Below are 22,536 nucleotides of genomic sequence, written 5' to 3'. Positions count from 1 at the left end.
CCAGCTGCTGCCATTCATCATGGGCAGGGCTGCCTCTCTCCGTCTCCCCACTTCAACCCTCCTTCCTCCCTCTCCCTGTCCTTCTTCCCCCAAACTGTCCTGCACCTACAGCATGGCCTCGCAGCTTACACCAGCTCCCAGCCTATGCACCAAAAGCAGTACCAGGCAGGTGCCAGCATCAGTTGCAGACGCAGGTGGCAGCTTCCTCCCAGGGATCAGGGCATCTGCCTGAGCCCCTCCTTGGGGTAGGAGGGTGGGCTGGAGGCTGAAGCTGCTGCCCACGCCCACATCAGCTCCTCCCACAGCACCATCCTACGTTAGGAGGTTTGGTGAGCTGTTGTGGTGCTGACCCGGCCTACAATAGCTCCCCAAAACTCCCTATGTGGCCCTCAGGCTCAAATAATTACTCACCCCTGCCCCAGACCATTTCTTTGTGGTACATTATCAATGGGCCAGATCCTATGAATCTTCAGTTATTGCAAATGATTTTACTGGAAGTTTTGTCTGAGTAAACAGTGCAGAAATTAGACCTCAGGGAGCATAACCTATGACATACCCTGAATGCCACCTCAAGAACACATACCTGGAGAAGATACCAGGTTATCTGAGAAGTTTACATCACAGAAATAATTTCCAAGCCTTCAGACTATCAACTAGGTGGATCCATACACCACGTGTAATAATGTTGCCATTCTTCCAAGCTGCAGAGTTGAGGGCTTGCACATTAGCTTCCCACTGGAGAAGAAATCAGACATGTGTCAGGCAGAGTACACATGTAGTGTAATTTGTTGATTTAGACATATACACCAGTCTTCTAACAGAGGTAATCACAAACAGCATGCAGGCAATACCGTCTTTCAGAATTCATAACCCAAATACTAATCCCCATTTGCAGGGAGAACTCTGCTTCAAGAACAGATTAAAAACAGCAAACTCCCATGCTACAAGTCATGGCTTCTCCAAAAGCCTGCATTCAAAAAACCTCCAAAAAACCTGCATCCAAAAATGTAGCACCATAGCATTTTCTTTCAGAAGTAGTAAAATTACCTGTAAGACCATGTATTATAGCACTATCTGGTGACCTCTGTGATAAAGATATGCATTTTCAAAAAGGTCATCCTCTTACATTTTAAAAAAGTGGTCTATAAAATTAGTGACCAGAAAAGTATACTATCCCATTTTCCTAGGAAGATTAGAAAAGTACATGGAAACTCTGAATCATATAGAACAGATGTGAGGTCAGTATTGATAGCCTGTGCTTTTAAAATGAAACCTTGGGTGGTTTCCAGGACAACCTGAAGGTTGAACAAATTAATCTATTTCTAAACAGCTGCAGTATTTCTGTCCATGGACTTTGGTGCGTCCTCTCATGATGTTTACATAAAAGGTAAGTTTTTGCTATAAATTCAGAGGATAGAGAGTGACCTTTCTACTCAATCCTTCAAAAATATCCAGAAACAATATTTGAGAGAGATTTTTAATAAGTTATATTAGCAAAAATTGTATAATTGTTCAAAGGGCTTCCAGTATCTCTGCTCTTAGCCACATAACTTACTATAATGTTAGATTTATAATAGGTTTATAATAATGATAATAATAATAATAATAGATATAATCACATAGTTTATTCATAGATTCATAGATTATAGAGTCGGAAGGGACCCAATGGATCATTGTGTCCAACCTCCTACCGCTGGCAGGAAAGAGGACTGAGGTCAGACAACTCCAGCCAGGTGATTGTCAAGCCTCCTCTTGAAGACCTCCAAGTTAGGTGACAGCACCACCTCTCTTGGAAGCACATGCCAGACTCTGACCACCCTTATTGTAAAAAATGTCTTCCTAATGTCTAACCTAAATCTACTTTCCACTAGTTTGCACCCATTATTCCTAGTTACTCCCTGGGGCACTTTGGTAAACAGCACATCCCCAATTCCCTGCTGTCCTCCCCTGATAAATTTATAGGCGGCCACAAGGTCACCCCTCAGGCATCTTTTGTATAGGCTGAAGAGATCCAGATCTCTCAACCTCTCCTCGTAGGGTCTTTCATGGAGACCACTAATCATGCGGGTGGCCCTCCGCTGAACCCTTTCCAGATCCTCCGTGTCCCTCTTGAAGTGCGGTGCCCAAAACTGGATACAGTACTCCAACTGCGGCCTGACTTGTGCTGCATAGAGGGGAAGCATCACCTCCCTCGATCTGTTGGTCATGCATCTGCTAATACATGACAAGGTGCGATTGGCTTTGTTGATGGCCTCGTTGCACTGCTGGTTCATGTTCATCTTGGAGTCAGCTATGACTCCAAGATCTCTCTCAGCGTCTAAGCTGCTGAGGAGGACATCCCCCAATCTGTAGGTGTGCTAGGGATTCCTCCTTTCTAGGTGGAGTACCTTACATTTGTCTTTGTTGAATTGCATCCTATTACGTTCCGCCCATTGATCCAACCTGTCCAGGTCGGCCTGTAACTGCTCCCATAATTTGGTATCATCTGTGAACTTGGAGAGGGTACTCAACACACCTTCATCCAAATCACTGATGAAGATATTAAATAATACCAGCCCAAGGACCAAACCCTGTGGGACCCCACTGCCCACCTCCTTCCAGGTTGAAAATGACCCATCAACCACCACTCTCTGGGTGGGCCCGATGCTACTCTGTGCCTTCTTTTTGCTCGCTGTGTATCTGTAGAAGGACTTTTTATTGTCCTTGATTGTTAGAGCCAGCCTAAGCTCCAGTCCTGCCTTGGCCTGTCTAACTGACTCCCTGCAATGGTGCACCAGGGTGGTATATGCTTCCTTTCTGTTGATTCCCTCATTCCATTTCTAGCATTTGGTGGCAAAGAGAATTCAGTTTCCGTATGTAACAAATAATGTGCAAATAATGTGTGTTCCTTGGTGGCTGCCCCCTGCTTCCACTACTTATATATCTCTTTCTTTGCCCCCAGCCTTTCCTGAAGCTCCCTGTTCAGCCAAGGGGGCTTTTTTATTCCCTTGACTGAACATAGTAGTTGTCTGATTGTTGGGATTTAATGGGATTCCTGTATCTTTCTCCCAATATTTTTCTTAAGGACTGCACTATACTAGTGTATTGGAATTGCTGTATTACACAATCTTACTTGTTTCCTTTACCTGACATCAGTGGGCTAGTGTGTCTGCTCCTATTTAAGGCAGACTTTGTCCCCTTAGGAATCCCGTAGCCAGTCCAAACAAAAGTCCATAATATCAACCATAATTCTTAATCCAAACAAACAAATAAGCAGAGCAAAGCAAATGATCAGCCCTTTTCTAGGTGGCAGGAAAGGGCCCTTTTATCTCCGACCTTTCCTAGAAGTAAGCTCCTAGTGTTGGAATATGTTTCCTGGCTACATACTGCTCCTTCCCCAGCTCAGCCCTCTTGCTCTCTCCACATCTGGGCTTTTAACTGCCAGCTAATCACCTACAGCTGGGCTCATACCCCAGGGCTGATTGCCCCACTTAAATGGCCAGACCACCATTTGCTACACCTGACATGTACATGTAAAATATATTCTCAGTAGTGTTAGATATAAAGAAAATCTGATAAATACTTTATGAAGTAAAAATTCATCTGTAAGATCTGTAACCAATATTTTTTACATCTGAGTACAAACTACTGCAAAGATACTTTAATTAGTATATCCTGTTCATCTCTCTACATAGGCACTGGGTCAGAATTACCAAAGGAACCAAGTATAATTAAAAGCTATGACTTCCCTTTATTAACAAAAACAAAAACCTTATTTTGCCTTCTTTGAAATCAATGGTAAAACTTCCCTTGAAAAAAAGAAAGAAGCCTCTAATGAGCAAAGAAATTGAATAATAATCAGAAGAACATTTGAAAATGGATGGATGCCCAGAACCCATCAAGTCAAAATGCAGCTTTACAATAAAGTTCCTGTCACGTTGGTCGTTCCTCTAAAAACATTTTTCTCCCTCACACAAGTTGGATGAGCATTATGTCAATCTATGATATCCATAGTGGCTTTGACTTGTAGAGCATGAGACTGGTCACCTGGCCTGGCTGACAGATTATGCATGTTTCAGCTGGAAAGCTTATAGATATTGTTCCTTAGTGAACCCACAGATGATGGCAAGAGCTATTTAAGTGCAACTTTCTGTTGATTCCCTCATTCCATTTCTAGCATTTGGTGGCAAAGAGAATTCGATTTCCGTATGTAACAAATAATGTGCAAATAATGTGTTTGAATATATGCAAATAATGGGCCTTCAAAAGCAAACTCTGTTGCTTGTGCTAGGAGTAATTTCCTTAATTGTACAAGCAAAGTGAGCTGTTTAAACACTGAGTCCTGTCCCTACATCAGGGGTGGGCAATTATTTTGGGCCAAGGGCCACTTACCAAGTTGTTGCAAGCTGTCAAGGGGCGGGGCTACCCATGTGGCCCTTGACAGCTTGCCACAACTTGGTAAGTGGCCCCCGCCCCTTGATAGGTGCCCTGCCCCCTGGTCACCATCTTGGTCACCAATGTCTTGGGATCAATGTCCCAGGGCCAGCACCAATGGGGCCCAAAGCAGGGCACAGGCTGGCAGGGGTCTGTGGAGCTGGGCTGGGCTGCACCAGCACGGAGAGGGGGAAGCTGACCTGGCTCCATAAAGCCCCTGTTGGCTGGGACCCAGTACCCCTACTGCCCTGCTGGCACTGGCCCTGGGACATGCGTGTGGGCCCCGTGCTCCCACTGGCTCCCAACCCGCTCACTCCCAGTGCCCCCGCCAGCCCTACAGTACAGGTGGGGGGCAGGACCCAGCCCTGACCCGGCTCGCGGGCAGGGGGGGACCTGGGGCAGGGTAGGGAAAAGCATCCCCCCCCCCCCCCCGTGGCTGGCGCTCCCTGCTGCAGCTGCTCGGAGCCCACGTGGGGCTGTCCTGAGCAGGCACAGTCAGCCCCACGTAGACTGCAAGTGGCTGCAGCGTGGGGTGTCGGCCACCGGGCAGGCAAGGGGCTGCTTTTCCCCCCCCCGCACTCAGCACCAGTTTGTAACCCACCCCTGCTGCCAGCCTGGGCCCCGTGCTGGCTCTGGGCTTGTCTGTCAGGGCTGTGCCACAGTGGCAGCAGCTGTGGCCCCCCACTTGCTGCACTGGGTAGGGTTTCCTGCTACTGCTGCCTGCCCGGAGCTCACACACTGGGCAGCACAGAGGCAGCGGTGGCAAACACTGCCCAGTGCAGCAAGCAGGGGGGCCACAGCTGCTGCTGCCATGGAGCAGCCCCAACGGGCGAGCCTGGAGCCAGCACGGGGCCCAGGCTGGCAGCAGGGCCAGGTTACAAGCTGGTGCTGAGCACCAGGGCGGGGAGGGAAGCAGCCCCTCATCCGCCCTGTGGCCGGTGCCCCACACTGCAGCCGCTCGCAGCCCACATGGGGCTGCCTGTGCCTGCTCAGAACAGCCCCGCGTGGGTTGTGAGCACCTGCAGCAGGGAGCGCCAGCCACGGAACAGGGAAGGGGATGCTTTTCCCCTACGCTCAGCACCAGCTCATCCCCTGCCCTTCCCCACACTCTCCCCCTCCCTTACCTTTCTGAGGTTCCTGCCCCAGGGCAGCCACATGGTCCCAAGCCAGAAGCCCCTACTGGTGCTTCCAACTGGTGGGGTAGGGAGGTCGGGCAGGCCCTGCTGTTGCAGAAGCCCGCTAGGGCTTCCCCTGGGTCCTACTGCCCTTGGTTCCTGTCATCTCTGACAGGAACCAAGGACAGATAAATTTTAATTTTCTAAATTTTTTTAGGGGCCCTGCAGGCCAGATTGAATGGCCTCGTGGGCTGGATCTGGCCTATGGGCTGTATTTTGCCCACCCCTGCCCTACATGATCAGAAGCATGAAACCAGCATATTATAGTTAGTTAGTTACTGTCTCAAGAACAACTCCTCTTTAGCTAGCATGGAAGGTGTCAAAGGGTGAGATATAAATATAGCTGGACACTGAAATATAACTTACTGTACAAAACCACTACAACCAGACCATGATTTACTGATTTTACACAGTCTCATGACAGTCAGTCACTTATTGAAAAGTATATTTCATGGATTTTTTAAAAGTAGCCAATACAAGACAACTTTAAAGACTATAATTATTTCATTTTCATGACATCAAAAGCATTTGTTTGAAATGAGAAGCAAAAATGTCTCAATTCTCTGTGATATAGAATTACTATGCTCTACTCGGTTCTAACTGGAGTACAGGGTCTTAGCTAGCCTAGGTGGCAGGCTGGCTTAGGGCAGGAGACTGGAAGTTCTGGCAACATGGACCTGGGAGCTTACAGTAACTGTAAATGAAATATCCTGGCTTGGTGCCTCTGATTATGTAGAGCAGTGGATTACCAACCTGCAGCACAGGTGCCACAAGTGTCATTGGCAGCCTTTGTGTGTGGCCTGCTGCAGATTGGGGATGGGATAGGGAGCATAGTGACAAGTAGGGCAGGGAGCAGAAAGCAAGGCAGCAGATCAGGCAGGGGAAGGGGATCAGAGTAGCATTTGAGGAGGGTGCAGGGCTAATTTGGTGGTATTTGGTAGCTAATCTGGTGGCTAACCTTGCCACCAAAAAGTTAAATCTGTTTCCTCTGTTGGCATTTCTGTCAAATGGATGCACCCTTGGCATGCCACATTTCTCTCCCTGCCAGCCAGTACTGGACTGTTCCCACAAATAAACTCAATCCATTGACACTTTATTGGCCCAGCAAGGTATACTAGTGTTGCAAAAGTGCAAGGGATGGAGAAAGATATCAGTCAGGTGTGGGAGCAACCCACCTAGGATAAGGTTATACACCATGCATTTGGAGTTTAACCCCATGACTGTTTCTTGAATCAGTATACAAAGGAGACCCTTGACCAACCCAGCCAACCTAAACATCTATCTGTATACATCCATCTTGTATATATCCTCAATTATATATAAATATTGGAACTGTTGCTATAAATGGGTAACTAAATAACAGAAATCCTGGGTTAAGCTATGGAAGTGTGACTAATGGAGAAGGCCCTCAAAGTCTGTTTTTGAGTGACCAAAACCTTTGTGGACAATTAGCTTGGTCAGCAAAGGAAAGAAAGCAATTAACATGCCCAGCTGAAAAAAAATCAGATTAAATAGAGCACAAGGCCTTAAATTAGATAATCCAAACATACTATGTTATATCCTATATATATTAGTAGGAATAACTGATGTAATCAAATGTATTATATGTACTTTTATTAGATGCATCTGTATTAGATTTCTTAAGCTGTAAAAACAAATCAGCCTTGTCAGTGAAAATCATATATAAGTTAACAAAGAAACAAACTGATGGCACTTAACATTCTTTCCTGGTGAAGGAAGGAAATAAGAAATCAGACAACTGGTTCAGTCCATTTCCAAAAGTTTCAGTGATGCAAAGAAAATTGAATACATCTAATCCAAGTGTATGTAAATGCATATAGTTATTATATATTGATGTTTTGAAACCTGGAGACTTTGGGGAATGACGGACCTGAGTTGTGGGGGAACTGAACAACTAACAGGAGCTCAGGGATCCTGGGCTCCAGTCCACACCCATCCTCCCACGTATAAGTATGTTTTTGCTTTTCCGTTGTCTGGATCTAAATGCTATTTAAACTTTTGTTTAACCTACCAATAAAGTAATTCCCTTGAGAAGAGACTGGCATGCTCTCTCTTTAGTCCAGGGCCATGTCCAACAAAATAAACTCCCTGGGCACATCCTGACAAGCATGTGTGTGCAGAGGCATGCGTTTCCTGTGGGACAAATAGCAGTGGTGCATATTTGTACCACTGCTATTTGTCTCTGGGCATGCCCCTGCATGCACACTCTGGTGTGCTAGCCCCAGCAGCCTTACCTGGGATCCTGAGGGGCTCCCAGGGCAGCAGTGGTGCCGAGCCAGCAGCTCAAAGCCTGGCCAGCAGCCAAAGCATGGCTCTGGTTGGCTAGGCTCTACTTTCCTGCAACCCATGCCGTTGCCACCTGCACCATGCCGCTTCTCACAGTGGCGGGTTTTTTTTGTTTTGTTTTTTACACCAGGATCTCCCAGTCAAAAAACCCTGCTGCACTGCAAATCAGCCGCACAGCCAACTCATGCGCGCTCATTGGGACATGCCCTCTTTGTCCTTATTTGGGGCTAGAGGACTTCTGTTAATCCCCATCTACAAGCACTCAAGATCCAGTAGCATTTTTGTGAGGCAAGGGGTCATGTTTTAGAGACCTTCAGAGTGCTCAGAAATTCAAATAGTTTAAATATGGATCATACAGGGCCCAATCCTGAGATGTACTGAGTACCTCCAAGTTCCCTTTGCTCCCACTGACTTCAGGCTTTGTAGCTAGTATAGCTTGTTCTTGTAAATTTAAGGGAACACACTGTACCAGTAAAGAATGTTTATATTGATGTATGTTCATCCACACTAGAGTTTTGCCAATTTAACTATTATAGTTATAACAACAAAAAAACCCCAACAACAACCACCCGCCTCCCCCCAGAAAAAGCCACTACACACTCCTAAGTGAGACAGCTAATACAACCTTAAGTATAGGTCAGGGCAAAAAAAAAACCCCTTGCAGAGAAAGCAAGAAAGTCACCCAGGTGCAGGCAGATATTTTTATCCTTTTCTTTCTCCCCCCTCATTTAACCAGAAGGACAAAGCTGAGGGGAAGAGATTTCATTCGGTCACCTTTAACATGTATAATTTGTTTCAGTGAGTTTCTTTTTTTCCTTTTCCGCAAAGTGTGGAATAATTAAGAACTGCTTTCAAGTTCTTAATTGTTCTCAAGATTTCCTCCACAGCTAAGAAACTCGACTCTCTTAGCTTTATGGTTGTTTGTACTGGACTGGTATATTATGAAGAAAGGATGTATTTTCCAAGACCAAGTTAACAAACATACTGTGACATTTTTTATATTTTTGTAAAGGTGATCATTGGGTGTTCATAAGCAATTCATTATAATGTAGTATGTCTGGGGTAAAATTGAGGAGGGGGGCTTTAAGATACAGACCCTGCTAATGCAAGACTGAGCCAAAGCAAGCACTATTTTGAGCTGATAGAAGTTTCAACCTCATTGAAAAGATGGAGATGAAATAAATCAGAAATAGAATATTATGACAAACTAATTTCAGTGGGACACACCAAACTGTGCACAGGGAAAATTTCTTAAAGAGACCTTCAGCATCATACCTTAGGACACAAATGTTTTTCTTTCAAGGCTCAGTAAGACAATTGTGTCACACTATGGCATTACATAATTGGCCTGAAAAACTGCACGTGTTCTCACATGTGTGCACTTTGAGGCAATGTCACTTTCTTCTAAAGCAGGAGTCAGCAACCTGTGGCCCATAGGCTGGACCTGAAAGAGTTTGGGTCCAGCTTGCAAAGGTCTGATGTGGCACAGGGGATTGGAGGTACTCCACTGTACCTTGCCACCCAACCCTTTTGCAGCACCCATCTCCACAGCTGTCTGAACTTATCCTTGTTGCAGAATTGGCATCCTACGTTGCCATTGGGCCATGGTGGCCCCAGAGGGAGGGCAGCAGGGCAGGGAGCCTTGAGGTAATTGGAGGCAGTACAACTACAGTTCTCAACCGGAGGAGCCACCAAATTCAAAAAAGTTGCAGAAGGGTCTCATGACTCTTAAAAGTTTGAGAACCACTGACCTGAACTGTTGTGAATTCCTAAACTTGATTTGGAATGAACAGGGCTAATTTTCAGCTCTTAGGACCAACATTTCTTGGTGAGAAGTCAGTTAGAAGTCAGAATGTGCCAGTTTCAAATAGAGACAAAGGCCAAAATTTTGCTCTTATTTACATTTAGATGTGGAGTAACGTAACAAAACTCGAGTGAGACCAGAGTTATGCAGATGTCACTAACAGCAGAATTTGCTTCAAAGTATTCTTCACAAAATACTGTATTTTCTCTCACAACACACACCTTCTCCCCCACTCTTCCCTCCCCATCAGCCCACAAAATTGGGGTGTGTATTTTAAGTGAGACCGTTTTCTTTACTGGAAAAGGAGCACTCCTAGAGACACTGTGCAGGCCATGCAGCTGCCAAGATGACTTTCACTTGAGTCCGCTCAGCAAGCTGAAGGGGAAAAGTCCTGTGTACACCCTCTCACAGCTGTAGCTATTGGCTGAGCACTGTAGCTTCAGCTTGAAGCAGCAACTGGTAGTATCTTGATGAGGCTTGTGATGTAAAAAGGACACTTTATTTACAAGAACTTATATGAAGAACTATTTAAAGAATTATCAGCTTAGGCCCCAGATCCTTTGCATGTATCTAGGGCGTAAGCTGTGCAACACAGAACAAGTCCTTCTGGAAATACAGTGTCTAGGAAGCGTTGCATTGCAGGAGACAGTCTGCCACACCAGGAAGTTTCTGATGCCACACTACTTGGACACTACATTTCCACAATTATGTATTATGTCACACAGTCCACTGTAACCCTGAAAAAAATATTTTTTTTTTACATTTTGACTTCCAAAAGAGGTGTGTATTTTGGTTGGAGCATCTTGTATGCAAGAAAATACAACACTTGATATTAACTGTGTTTCTGAAGGTTTTACATGCCTGGAGCTCAGGCTATCCCCAGCCTGTTTAATCTTAAAGGGCTGCATTTGCCATGCAACCAGCAAACCTATTTACAATTTTGGCATGAGAATTTCATATTATTCAGGATGATTAATCTATCAGAAATGAGTCTCTTTCCCTGGAACATTCTATTTTTGCAGGTGTGCCTGATAGAACTGCTTAAATTGTACAAAAACAAATTAGACAACATGTGCAGACGCTTTATTTGGCATGGAAAGAAATCAAGGACACAGCCCTGCTACAGTTGCAAAAAAAAAATCAAATGAATATGGGGAACTTGGCCTTTCTAAGTGGAAATTCTACTTTTGGGTGGCCTTGCTACAATCTGTGTGGGACTGGCAGTCATTGTCTGAATGAAGAGATTAGTTTACCTTGGAATGCTATCAACTCCTCCCTCTGCAAGATCTTTCATTTGGCAAATGTACTGACAGAATTTCTCTGGCTGAGAAAGTGCTATCAAATCCTGTTATGTACAATATCTTGAAAGTGGGTCTATTATTTAAAAACATTGAGAGATTCAGGCAACATCTTTTCTCCCATTACTGTTTTGTTTGAATTCTCTTTTAGCCATGAAAAACCCGAACTTGAAATATTATCAGACAGAAAAGGACTTAGAAAGATCAAGGAGTGTTTTATAGGCAAGCATATGGTTTTCTTCTGACAATTAATTTTCCTCTATCAACAATGAAACGTTTCTGTGTGGCTATAGAAGATATTTCTTAATTATAGCTTTAACTACCGGAGTAGCAGCTTTTAAATAACATAAGAAATATCACTTACATATACTTTTTAACCCTTGTATTGTTCATAAAAGACAAAGGTATTGGAATTTATAAGGCATATACAAGGCAGGATGCAATTCTATTGAATCAAGTTAATATAACAAATTCAGTATCTTCCAGCCCAAATTTAATATCAAGCAATGAATCTAGCACTAGGATAACCACCATACCAAGCAAAACAGAACAGTAGACTGTAGGGCTGCATGAAGATTCAGGTGCTGGCCCCAGTTACCCTTATGCCACCTGGGGTAACCTGTGGCGCACCAGAGTGCACGTGGGCATTCCCTTGTGCTGCTGCTACTTGTCCCTGGGGGGAAAAAAAAATTTCCCATTTATCTGAGTGCGTCCTTGAATTGTCATTTACTAGGCCAGACCATAGGTCCATCTTGCCTAGGATCCTGTGTCGTGTCACACAGTGGCAGAGAGTGAATACTGAAAGGAAGAATGAGCAGGGTTTTTTCTACTGTTCCTCTCTCACTTGCAGCCTCCAGCAGTTAAGGTCTAGGAAGTTCCGATTCACAGGCTGTATCCCTGACTCCTATGCTCAATAGCTACTGATGCCCCTTTCCTCCAAGAATTTGTCCAATCCCCTTTTGAATCTGATAAAACTATCAGCTTCCACAACCTCTTGTGGCAGAGTTTCACACTTGAATAACAGTGTGAAAAAGAACTTATTTTTGTTAGTTTAAAACTTACTACCTACTAGTTTCATTTTGTGACCCCTAATTTTTGTATTGTGAGAGACAGTAACTAATACATTCCTATTTACTTTCTCTTCACCATTTAGTATTTTGTGAAACCTTATCATTGCCCTCCTCAAGCCTCTTTTCTAAACTGAATAGGCCTAACCACTTTAATCTCTCCTCATATGGAAGCCCCTCCATACCACTAATCATCGTTGCTTTTCCCTGTACCTCCTCTAGCTCTTCTATATCCTTTTAAGAGTGTGGAGAAAAGAACTGGGCACAGTACTGAAGGTGTGGATGAACCATGGACTTTATAAAGTGCTTTTAGCTTATACATCTACATTAACACATTAAATGGGTTTCTTTGATGCACACCAGCAAGGCAAGTCTCTCTCTTTCTGTGATGATAACTTTATTTGCTCTGATGTCCAGAATAAGAGAACCTTCAAGTGATCTGTAAGCACTGAACCCAAATTTATCTATAGAAATTGTGTCCGTTTTTCTGCAATATTTTAAAACTCAATTTAAACATAGGCCAGCCCACAGAATTTGCCTCAGCATCTACAACTTGTTCTCTACGCTCCAGGCTGCAATTTAGGATAAAAAAAATTCTAACCTTTCAAGGTTGTGAGGATAACCTTCTTAATAGGAAGAGAGTACAAAGCAGTGCCATCACGTTTATCTGAATCTGTAAAATTATTGAAATAATTCCTTTGTTCTATTCATCCCATAAGAATGTTTAACTCTGAAATTTAGTTGTATGGACAGTAGTCTGAAATCAAAACATTGTTAACTACACTTCATAGAGCATCGTTTTAACCTGCAGCTAATGGGCTCAACCAACAAGCCCAAAATGTTTCCCACATTTCCATTTTGAAAAAATCCTCTAGCATTCCATGCCTTGAGTTCCAAGAGCTTTGTTTTTCCTAGTCTAAGTCTATAATACTATATGTTAGCATCAAATTTTGTTGCATATTAAAAATGTAGTGAGTGAAATAAATTGCATAGAAGACCAAATTAAACAGATTGGATAACAGGAGGACTGGATTTTTTCCATATTAAATAATCTTTAAGTGCATTGGAAGCCAAATTACAAATATCAGTGGGTTGCTGTGTCTTGCTGCAAACATTAGCTCAGGGTAGCTGTTGAGCATATAGAGTCTTGCCTTTTATTACTATTAACCTGAAGTGTACAGTAAAGTAAGGAGGAACTAAGAGGTCTTTTTTCTGGAGTTATCTCCTTTGGATTATGAGATTCCCCTTAAGGACTGGGTCTTTGACTAGACACCTGTAAAGCTTTTATCATTTCATTATTTGTTAAAAATGTCTTCTAAAAATACTCTTGATGGATCAGATTTTTCTACCAGACAAACTTATCTTTTCTTTAAACACTGTAAGGCTGTACACCAAAGTCCAGGGTCAGAAATAATGCAGCTGTTTAGACTTGTATTGTATAGGAATCTGATATGCATCAAAAACTGTTTGCAGTTTTGTCTAAAACACCAAGATCGAATTCAAACTATAAACAACGTTCTCCATAAGATTAGGAAAAGAAAGGGACAATAACAACTTTTATTTCAACAGTAAGCTGCAAAGAAAAGACTGATAGCTGGTACTTGCCATGATAGCTGCAAAGAAAAGGCCCAGTAAGTGCTCAGGGGTATAGGTTGTAACTGTGTTGGTCTAAGGACATAGGCAGACAAGGTTCTTTGGGTGAATCTGATATCTTTTATTAGACCAACTTAAAACCACTCTCTCTCCAATCTCTCAGTCCTGATCCTCAAAGGAAACTTACACACTTCCCAGAGATGAGCCTACGAACTCCACTTCATCAACCACCTGGACACTAAAAATCATAGACTAAATATAGACATTGGATTTATGACACATTATAACCTACCTGACATCTGACTCCCCAGGTCTCTCTCCACTACTCATCTCCCTTCTCTCTCTTCCCCCCCTCCCCAGCCTCTCTCTCACCCATTGACTCCTCAATTTACATTTTCACTGACTACTCATCTTGTATGCATACCAGCCCAGCCTCTGGCTTCTTTACTTTTCATTCCATCCAGGAAGAGCACACACCAACTGCTGAAACTTCCTTAGCCTGACAAAGGGTTTTTGAACCCGAAAGCTTGCTTAATAATTGTTTTCCAACTATTTAAAGTTGGTCTAATAAAAGATATCAGATTCACCCAAAGAACCTTGTCTGCCATTAAGTGCTCAACACTCAATGACAAATAAAGAGACTCTTAACACGCCATGGTTAAAAATCTTATGATTTTGAAGTCAATTTCACAAGAAACCCAACCTGTAAATTATGACAGTTTGGAGTTGTCACTACCCCAAGGAGTTAACTTAGGGACTATCCTGAAACTAGCTTACAGAAGTTAAAGGGAAAAAAAATGCCCGCTCCCCCCCAATACAAATGGTATTAGGTGCATAAAACAAATATGGAAGAGTAATACCTGCAACTGGGGCTTCAGAAGTTTCCAAAACCTTTGGCGGGCATCCTAGTTGCAGGACCAAGTCCGGAGGCTTGGGGTCTGGATGCCCCCAAGTTTTGCTTGCCCTTAGCCATAAGGCCCTTGGAGCAAGCAAGGCAGGAGACTCCCATTTCCATAAACTAGGCTTAAAGCTGCTGCACCTTGGTGGATACTGAACCACGCCAGAAGAGCAGTTCTCTTGGGGCACACTTCAGGAAAACTGCTTTCTTGAACACAGATACATGGTATTTCCCCTGCCAGGTTAAAGAGCCACTATGCTTGACCTGAGCCTTCAAGTTTAACTACATATTCTCAACTGTTTCAGGCTCAAGACACCCCTCCATAGCTTTTCTGAAGTTTGTGGCATCCCAGTTAAGAACCACTGGCCTAATATGGCAAGCATTTGACCAGAATACAATGCACTTAGGACCTGATCTTGCATCCATTTATTGTCACATAGATATAATAAAAGGAGTGAGGAACTAAAAAAAAAAAATATTGGCAGGGCTAACACTTCAGAGAAAGAAACCCTAATGACAAATCAAGCAGTAACCCAGTATCCCATAGACAGCTAGTTCTTCCTGTGCCTTAGGCAGGGAAGAAGGAAATGGGTGAGGGAGTGGGAAGGGGTGTTGTGCTGAGCATGGGAGAATGGGGGAGCTAGGCAGTCTTTCCTGTAGCTACATGAGCTCACCCAGGGGCTGTGGTCTGTTACCCTCACCTCACCCTCTACTGTTAACCCTCTCACAGCTGCCACCAACCTGCATATAGATCAGGACTGAAAAAGCCAGTCTAGCTATGAAAGGGTTAATGCAGTGCACAGTGGGAGAGAGGGGGAAGAGAGGCCACAAAGGGGTTCCCACTTCTGGTCTGTGCTGGGCAGTGCAAAGGGTTGGCTTGGAGGGCACGTTTTTACCACAGTCCTCCCAGAAACAGAGGGACATGGGACAGTGCTACTTGCGCTGCATGCTTGTTTCCAGAAGTATGTGGGGTCAGACCAGGAAAGGCTGTAGCAAGAGCACATGCTCCAGGTACAGCTGTTTCCTGGTCTTCTACAGGTGCTGCAGGGCATTTAAAACTTGGCTGTGGCAACATCCAAGTCACAACACCCTTGGAAGGGGCTTATGGCACCCAGGGTGAGAACCACTACACTTTATGCAATTGTTTCCTATAGTGCAGGATTATCAGATGTACAGCCCATAGAGCTGCTTCATCCGGCCCACCGGGCTATTAGTGGGTACCAGAAGTTAAGGGCCGTGACCTGCCAAGAATCCAGGACCCATGGGTAGACATGGCAATCGACAGCAGGAACACAAGTGAGGGCTGCTGGTAAAGGGTTCCAGCTCTTTGGCCATTAGTACCACCACTGCCATATCCTGCAGTTGCCACTATGTGCTCCATGCCAGATCTAGAGCTGCCATTGTGAGACAGCATGCAGTGGCAGCTTCATCCCTAGTACAGAGTTGGAGCTGCCGCTGCTGCTGACACCTGATGCCCTGGGTCAGTGCCAAAGCTGCTGCCATGTCCCAGGCTGAATCTGGAGCCCTGCAGTTAAGATATGATGCAAGGCAAGTTTGACATCAGCAATATAGCAAGCTGTACTTTATTTAAATATTTAAGATCTGTCCCATAGCAACAACCAGAGTTGCATTCAGGTGAAGGTCCCAAGATGACACTAAGAGTTTGGATACACAACAGCAAACACCAGCACTATCTACATAATGCTCTAATTTGCTCCCTGAAAACTTAAACACGTCTGTCCCTCTCTATAAAAGAAGTCTGGTCTGCTCCTGGTCTGACTGCATGAAATAGTGCCTACTGCATAAGTACTTCATTGCCTGATAGATCTGCCTATGTTATACTACAGAGTGATAGTCTAACACCACATTAAACCAACTTCGTTCCCAAGGCATTCCCCTCCACTCCCTCTCCCATGATGTTTGTCTGAAGACACATTTGTACACTGAGACAAACTGTTGTGTAGACATTTTAAAAGATGGTGATTGGGGGTAGTTTACACCCTCCTGTTAATTACTGCCCCATCCGCCAACATGACTGCGGACTACATTTGCTGGAAAACACAGCTGACACTCATAGTACAGCTTCCTGAACAAAAGTATTTAACCTGTTTTAGAGAGTTAATAGCCAAGAGGATAAACAAATCCTCCCCTCCTTAAGATACAATATAGTAATATTACTAAGTTACTGTACAGCAATGCTAAAATTGTTTGTTTTTCCAAATGACAGAATGTAGTAACTGAAATTTTGCCATGTTTAAATTATTAGTATTCTACTGGTTACTACTACAGGTATTTTCCCTACTCCTAATTGCATGTTAACAACTGTAATAAAATATGCTTTCAGTATAATTGACAGTTTCTTCTCTAATTAGCAAAGCAGATGCCCTGTTGGGTCAGATCATGCAAAGGAGTTTTACATGAACTGCATGCTACAGAAGTGTAATTTTACTAGTCGAGCTACTCAAAGCATGCAAAGCTAACCAGATTGTTTTGAGAGATTACTCAGAATACTTACTGTAATTAAACTGAGGTGGCATGCTAACATTTTATATCGTCTGCAGTCACGAACACATTTTAATAGCTGAGATAACCAAGAAAACTCTTTGCTTCTGTTAAACTGTAAAGAGGCTCCTGAAGAGACAAACTGTAAACTTACCAATATTTGTGTACTGCATCATGGCTATCTTGGCACAATGCTGAAGTCAACTCAAGTGGGCTTGGCTCCAGCACTTCACTGATATCACTATAGTTGTATCAATTGATAGCACACAGCTTGAACTCTTTCTACAAGGTAAGAACATGCTTGTCACACTGAGCATGCTCAACACCAAGCCTTGATCCTCTTGCATTACTGATTTTCTAATATATCTATTGATCTATTAGACGAGTTGTTTTTTTTCCCCCCCTCAGGTCTTCTAAACAACTCTTAAGGCACAACCAGTTATATATACTACCTAGAGACCTATACATAAAAGATGAAATAAAGTTGCTGGATAGAACTACTGAGAAAATTCGGATTTCTGGTTTAGGGAAATATATTAGAAGATGTCTACCTGAAAAAATCTATTGCCAAATAAGTATTCTCTTAACTTGCTGACAGCCTTTAGTCACCACTCTTTTGAAATACAATGGTGTGCGGGGGGGAGGGGAGGTAAATCAATGCAACATTAGTATTATTTTATCCCAAAGCCTTATTGCCTTAAGCCGTTATACAAACAGAACAGTGACTCGTTACGTTTAGTGTTGCAATATGAAAAATCTTTATTTAAATACGCAAAATAAATATTTCTTAAAATGTATTTTAAAATAATTTAAATAACTATAGCATCTTTTTCAAACTTAAGACTCTAGATAATGTGAGCACCACCTACTGATAAACCAATGGAGCAATAACAAGTCAGAGTCACACAGCTCAAATTCAGAACTTTCAGGTAAAAAGATTTTTTTGGAACCATTTTTCTTATATTAAAAAGGGGGAAAAAAAGTTTACTGAGCTTCATAACTGAATTTTCATGATTTGGTTTAGATGCAACCCTAAGCAATCTGTAATAAGCATTTATCCCTAATATTTACACTCAGCCAAACCTATAAAAAGCAAGACGCAGTTTAAATCTTGTCTTGCTTATTTTGCTATCCAGAAACAATTAAATGATTGTAGTATATGGTCCAGTTACTGGTCTCCCTGACCAGTAAGTGAATCATTAATGTTGTAAAGTAAATCTAAACATTTATGTTAAATTTAGGCCATGTCAAATCCTATTCTAACACAGGGAAGGGCATTTTTAAAAATAAATATTTAAGAAACACTGACTTTATTTAGAAAGAAGCCCACAGAAAAGTATTTTGAAGTGGGGTAGTCTTTATCTACCAAGACTACCACTTATTCTTGTACAAAACTATACATATATGGAGCACACCAACCCCAGCACTGAAAGAAATGCTGATAAGCATTTTTTCAAATGTTTCAGGTTCTACATCTGTAAAGCCTAATGAGTGTTAAGCAGTTCTTTTACAGTACTTGGCAGCTTCAGATATTTGTGAAATCTGTACAAGCAGCCAAAACACATTTACAGCATATTTAGTATCAGGGTAGATCTTGGACTGGACCTGCATTTGATGCACAGGGCTGGGCCTGACAGAGACACCTCTGTACTATCTGATAACAGGTGCAAGGCAAGTACATTAAAAAGACAGCTGGAAGAGTTGGTTAACTAATACTTTCAGTTACAGCAGCAGTCCTCAAACCAGGGCGTGTAGGCAACATGTTATCCACAGGCTGTTAAGAATGCATGCATAACTAAAACTTGGCTCATCATTTCTTTGTACAAAGGAAACTGGACGTTACCTAGACTACTTCAAGTTTACCTTGCCAATCAATATTACAAACTTGCCTCAGAGCCTAAAGCTAAAGTTTTGTTCCTTTTAGTGATAGATGATAAATTACTTGATTATATCTACTGAAGACAACTACAGCATCAGACTTTCTGATCAGAACACTTATTACCTGGATTAGAACTCTAAAAACAGTACAGCTTTGTCCTCATGATGAATTAGTTCCTTTGTAACAGAGATTAAGAAACCCACTTTCTCATTGTCAGTATTTAGTGATTCAGTGGTTTCATTTGGTGTACTATTCTAGAGTGCTTGCCAAATCTAGACTCTGAAGAACCACTATCTATAGCTAGTGCTAGATAGGTTTGGGATGGAACAAGTACATAGAAAAACCACTGGTTGATTTAAACATTCATGGAAAAAAGTTATGATTTCACCAATGTAATTATTCTGGAAAAATCAGCATCCTAGTAGTGTCACCATCACTCTGGCAAATCATTTTCTTCCAGATAACCTAAACATCACAATATGAAGATCTGAAAGCTATACATCAGATTACTGTACAGAAAATATAAAAAAAATTGGAAATCAATTTGGCTGACTGCAGTAAGATTACTATACAGTTCTATACACAAGGAACACCTGGAATACAACAGTATAGTTACTGAAAAAAAAGTTATTAAGGTTTTTCTTCCTTGAGGGCACCATATCTTTTCTTGCCTGCCAAATCACAAAGGTTTTTTAGAAAGAGGAGCTGTACTGTATCACCCTCTTGTCTCTCTAACCATTTTATTCCAGTTTCAAAAGCTGAAAAGGCTTCCACATGTGAAGGGCCAATTTCCTCTTCCTTATCTTTAGGAGACTGTTTGCACTCTGTTTCTTGTGTAGCCAAGGTTTACAATCTCATCATCCATTAGGATGCGATACCCTGGATCTCTAGCATCAACAGGAAGCCATCCACCTGTGTTGTCATCACACTGTTTGCAACCTGGAATGTTACCTTAGCATGCTGACCTCTGCTTTGTTGTCCTCACCATCATCACTACTACCTGTGTGCATCACAGCCGGTGGCCATAATTTCTTCCAGGCTTGGAACAGCGTGATTCTTGATACTGATGCCCAAGCATCATACGTGATGGCAAATGCTTCCTTTAGGTCCATCTTTTTGTAAACATTAAAAATTCCTTCATCGTCACTACCAGCAAGAAACAACTGATGCAGAAATATTCTGTAAAGATGCCTGAATGTCTCAATCACCTGTTGATCCACTGGTTGAAGGATGGACGTGATATTTGGTGGGAGGAAAAGGACCTTGAAATTCTCATTTTCTTTATTCAGAATTTCTTTACACAGCTGGGAAGGTACATTACCTAAAATAAGCAAATCACTTCCATGCTTTCCATTTTTCTTCTGATGTTTTGTAACTTCAGGAACGAACGCATTCCTGTACCAATCCCGAAACACACCACTGTCAACCTAAGCACTTTTCTGGTTTCTGTAGGCTGCTGAAACATTTGCAAGTCTTTTAAAGCATTGGGGACCTTTGTTTTTTTCAAACGACATGCACTGGAAGCCTATGGGACCCACCTGAGCTGGCACATATCATGGCTGTGATACAATCCATGCTTACTTTACATACCAGAGCTGCTGCTTTCTGCTGTGAGGTTAAGGCCTTCCGAGGCAAAGCTTTCCAATTTAGACTGATTTTGTCAGCATTGTAAACACTCTCTCTGTCATATCTTCCGCTTTCTACGGTAGACAAAAACTTCATTTTGAATGAATGAGCTGCTGGTTTGTCTGCAGGTAATTTCTTCCCTTGCGTTTTCAATCCTCTTATTCCATGATGCAACTTGAAATTTTGTAGCCACCTAGTGTTGGCTTTGAAATTTGGATCCCCATTAAGTTTTTCATTTAGCTCAAGTGCTTTTTCACAAAGAAGTCGCTGAGATACTGGGTCTCCTAAAACTTCTTATCTGGAGAAACCATGTATGAACTGCATTTTCTAGCTGAACATTCTCTGCCTTTTTCATGGATTTCCTTACTTCACTTACTCTGCTGTCCACAGTCGACACAAAATTTATAATAGATGCACTGTTTTTCTTCTTCAAGTCATAAATTATTGATAGACCAACATTATAGTCATCCGATAGCTTTGAGGCCGATTCCCCTTTCTTTAGCTTTTCTATAATCTCAACTTTCTGCTTCAAGGACAGAACAACAGGCTTCCGCTTGGGCACCAAGGTAAAAGTGTAACTGCTGCATACAACTTAAAATAGCGAAGCGTGATCTTCAAAATCTCAAAAGTACTAGTAAATAGCAGTTCTCAACAAGCAAAACCCAAGTGCTGTCTGATGCCAGAAAAGGAGGCTCAGATTACTGACCACTCGTACAAGTCAGAGTTCTGGACACAGAACTTATTTTACTGACAGGCACAACATTTTTCTTTGTTAAAACTGTGCAAAACCTTCCAGTTAATTGATGTTTTGAACAATCAATGTTCTAGTCACTATTTGCTCCTTTACGTGCAAAGCCTGCTAACATTTTGCTATCATTTTATTCTCTCTCAAACTACTGACACAACTGCTTGATAACAGTAGCAGCAAACACTTTGGAAACATTCTTTGTGTCTTCTTCACCCACAACATTTTTACTGAACGGCAGCAGAGTCCATACAGTATTCATCAGCATTTAACCAATTCCTTGCTTGTTGTAGGTTCTGAGACTACTTCGTCACGCATAAACTGTTCCTAGAAAAAACAAACAGTGTTTTAACTTCTTCCTACTGCCATCCCCACAGTTGGTGTGGGGATAGCTCGGTGCCCCCCCAACCCCATCTTTAGAGCATCTGCTATCAACCTCTGAGCCTCACTCCTTTCTGCATTATTCCTTCAGCTGGATCACACTTCACAGTCTTATTGCAAGAATTCAAAAACTGGTTTGTGTGTGAGATCACACTCATGATGCTCTGCAAACCACAGGCCCCTGACATAGGAAACAGGTGCTGACCAGGACTCTCCCCCTGGCAGCCTCACCCCGGCGGGCAAAAAGAACCAGACAAGCTTATTTGGATGCAGGGGGGGTGGGGGACAGGGCTGCCGAGCGCCTGCGGCCCCGAGAGGGCCGGTAGGGAAGTGGCCATCCCCAAGCGCCTCTCACCTGGTCGTAGATGACGCGCACGAGGAGCGAGCAGCTGGGGCACGTGGCCACGTCCTCGCCGTTCTCCAAGTCCTCCTGCAACACAGGCAGCCGCGCGCGGCCAACGGTCAGCAACCGTCAGCGCTCAGCGCCCCCCCACCCGGCCCGGCCCGGCCCGGCCCGGCCCCCCCTACCCGGGAGATGAGGAAGCGGTCCCCGCAGGGACACGGGTAGCTGTAGGTCTCGGTCTCCTCGTCGTACTCGAAGTCCTCGATCTCCACCTCATCGTGGAACACGGACATGGCGCAGCCTACGACCTCCGGCCACCCCGCGCAGGCGCGCTGACCTCTGTGGCACCCAGTACGCATGTGCCGCTAAGGCGCATGTGGGCTAAGGCTCACGTCACACGGCCCAGAGCCAATGAGGACAGAGCAGGCGCTCGAGGGTAGCCAAGCCCCCTCTGTGGGGGAGAGGCCAGACAGCGGTCCCCCTCCCTGTCAACGTCATTGGCATC

At 43.3% G+C, this 22,536-nt stretch overlaps 1 protein-coding gene across 2 annotated transcripts; it reads right to left on the bottom strand.

Annotated features, from left to right (window-relative positions):
• Positions 1-606: 606 nt before the first annotated feature.
• Positions 607-22,535, bottom strand: DPH3 (diphthamide biosynthesis 3). 2 transcript variants are annotated; one of them, XR_003093046.1, is made up of 4 exons: positions 22,217-22,535; positions 22,044-22,118; positions 19,888-21,634; positions 607-735 (listed from the first exon to the last, which is right to left on the bottom strand). XR_003093046.1 is itself a non-coding variant. In XM_006019578.3 (3 exons), exons 1-3 carry the CDS (start codon positions 22,388-22,390, stop codon positions 21,569-21,571), a joined length of 315 nt encoding a protein of 104 aa, XP_006019640.1. In that variant the 5' UTR covers positions 22,391-22,535; the 3' UTR covers positions 17,623-21,568. The 2 variants fall into 2 exon arrangements, 1 of the variants encoding a protein (XP_006019640.1); XM_006019578.3 differs by lacking the exon at positions 607-735 and having other exon boundaries at positions 17,623-21,634.
• Position 22,536: the final 1 nt, after the last annotated feature.

The sequence above is a fragment of the Alligator sinensis genome, unplaced genomic scaffold (genome assembly GCF_000455745.1).
Source record: "Alligator sinensis unplaced genomic scaffold, ASM45574v1 scaffold29_1, whole genome shotgun sequence".
Taxonomy (NCBI): domain Eukaryota; kingdom Metazoa; phylum Chordata; order Crocodylia; family Alligatoridae; genus Alligator; species Alligator sinensis.
Note: the sequence above shows the minus strand (reverse complement) of the source record. Positions and strands in the feature narration are given on the sequence as shown.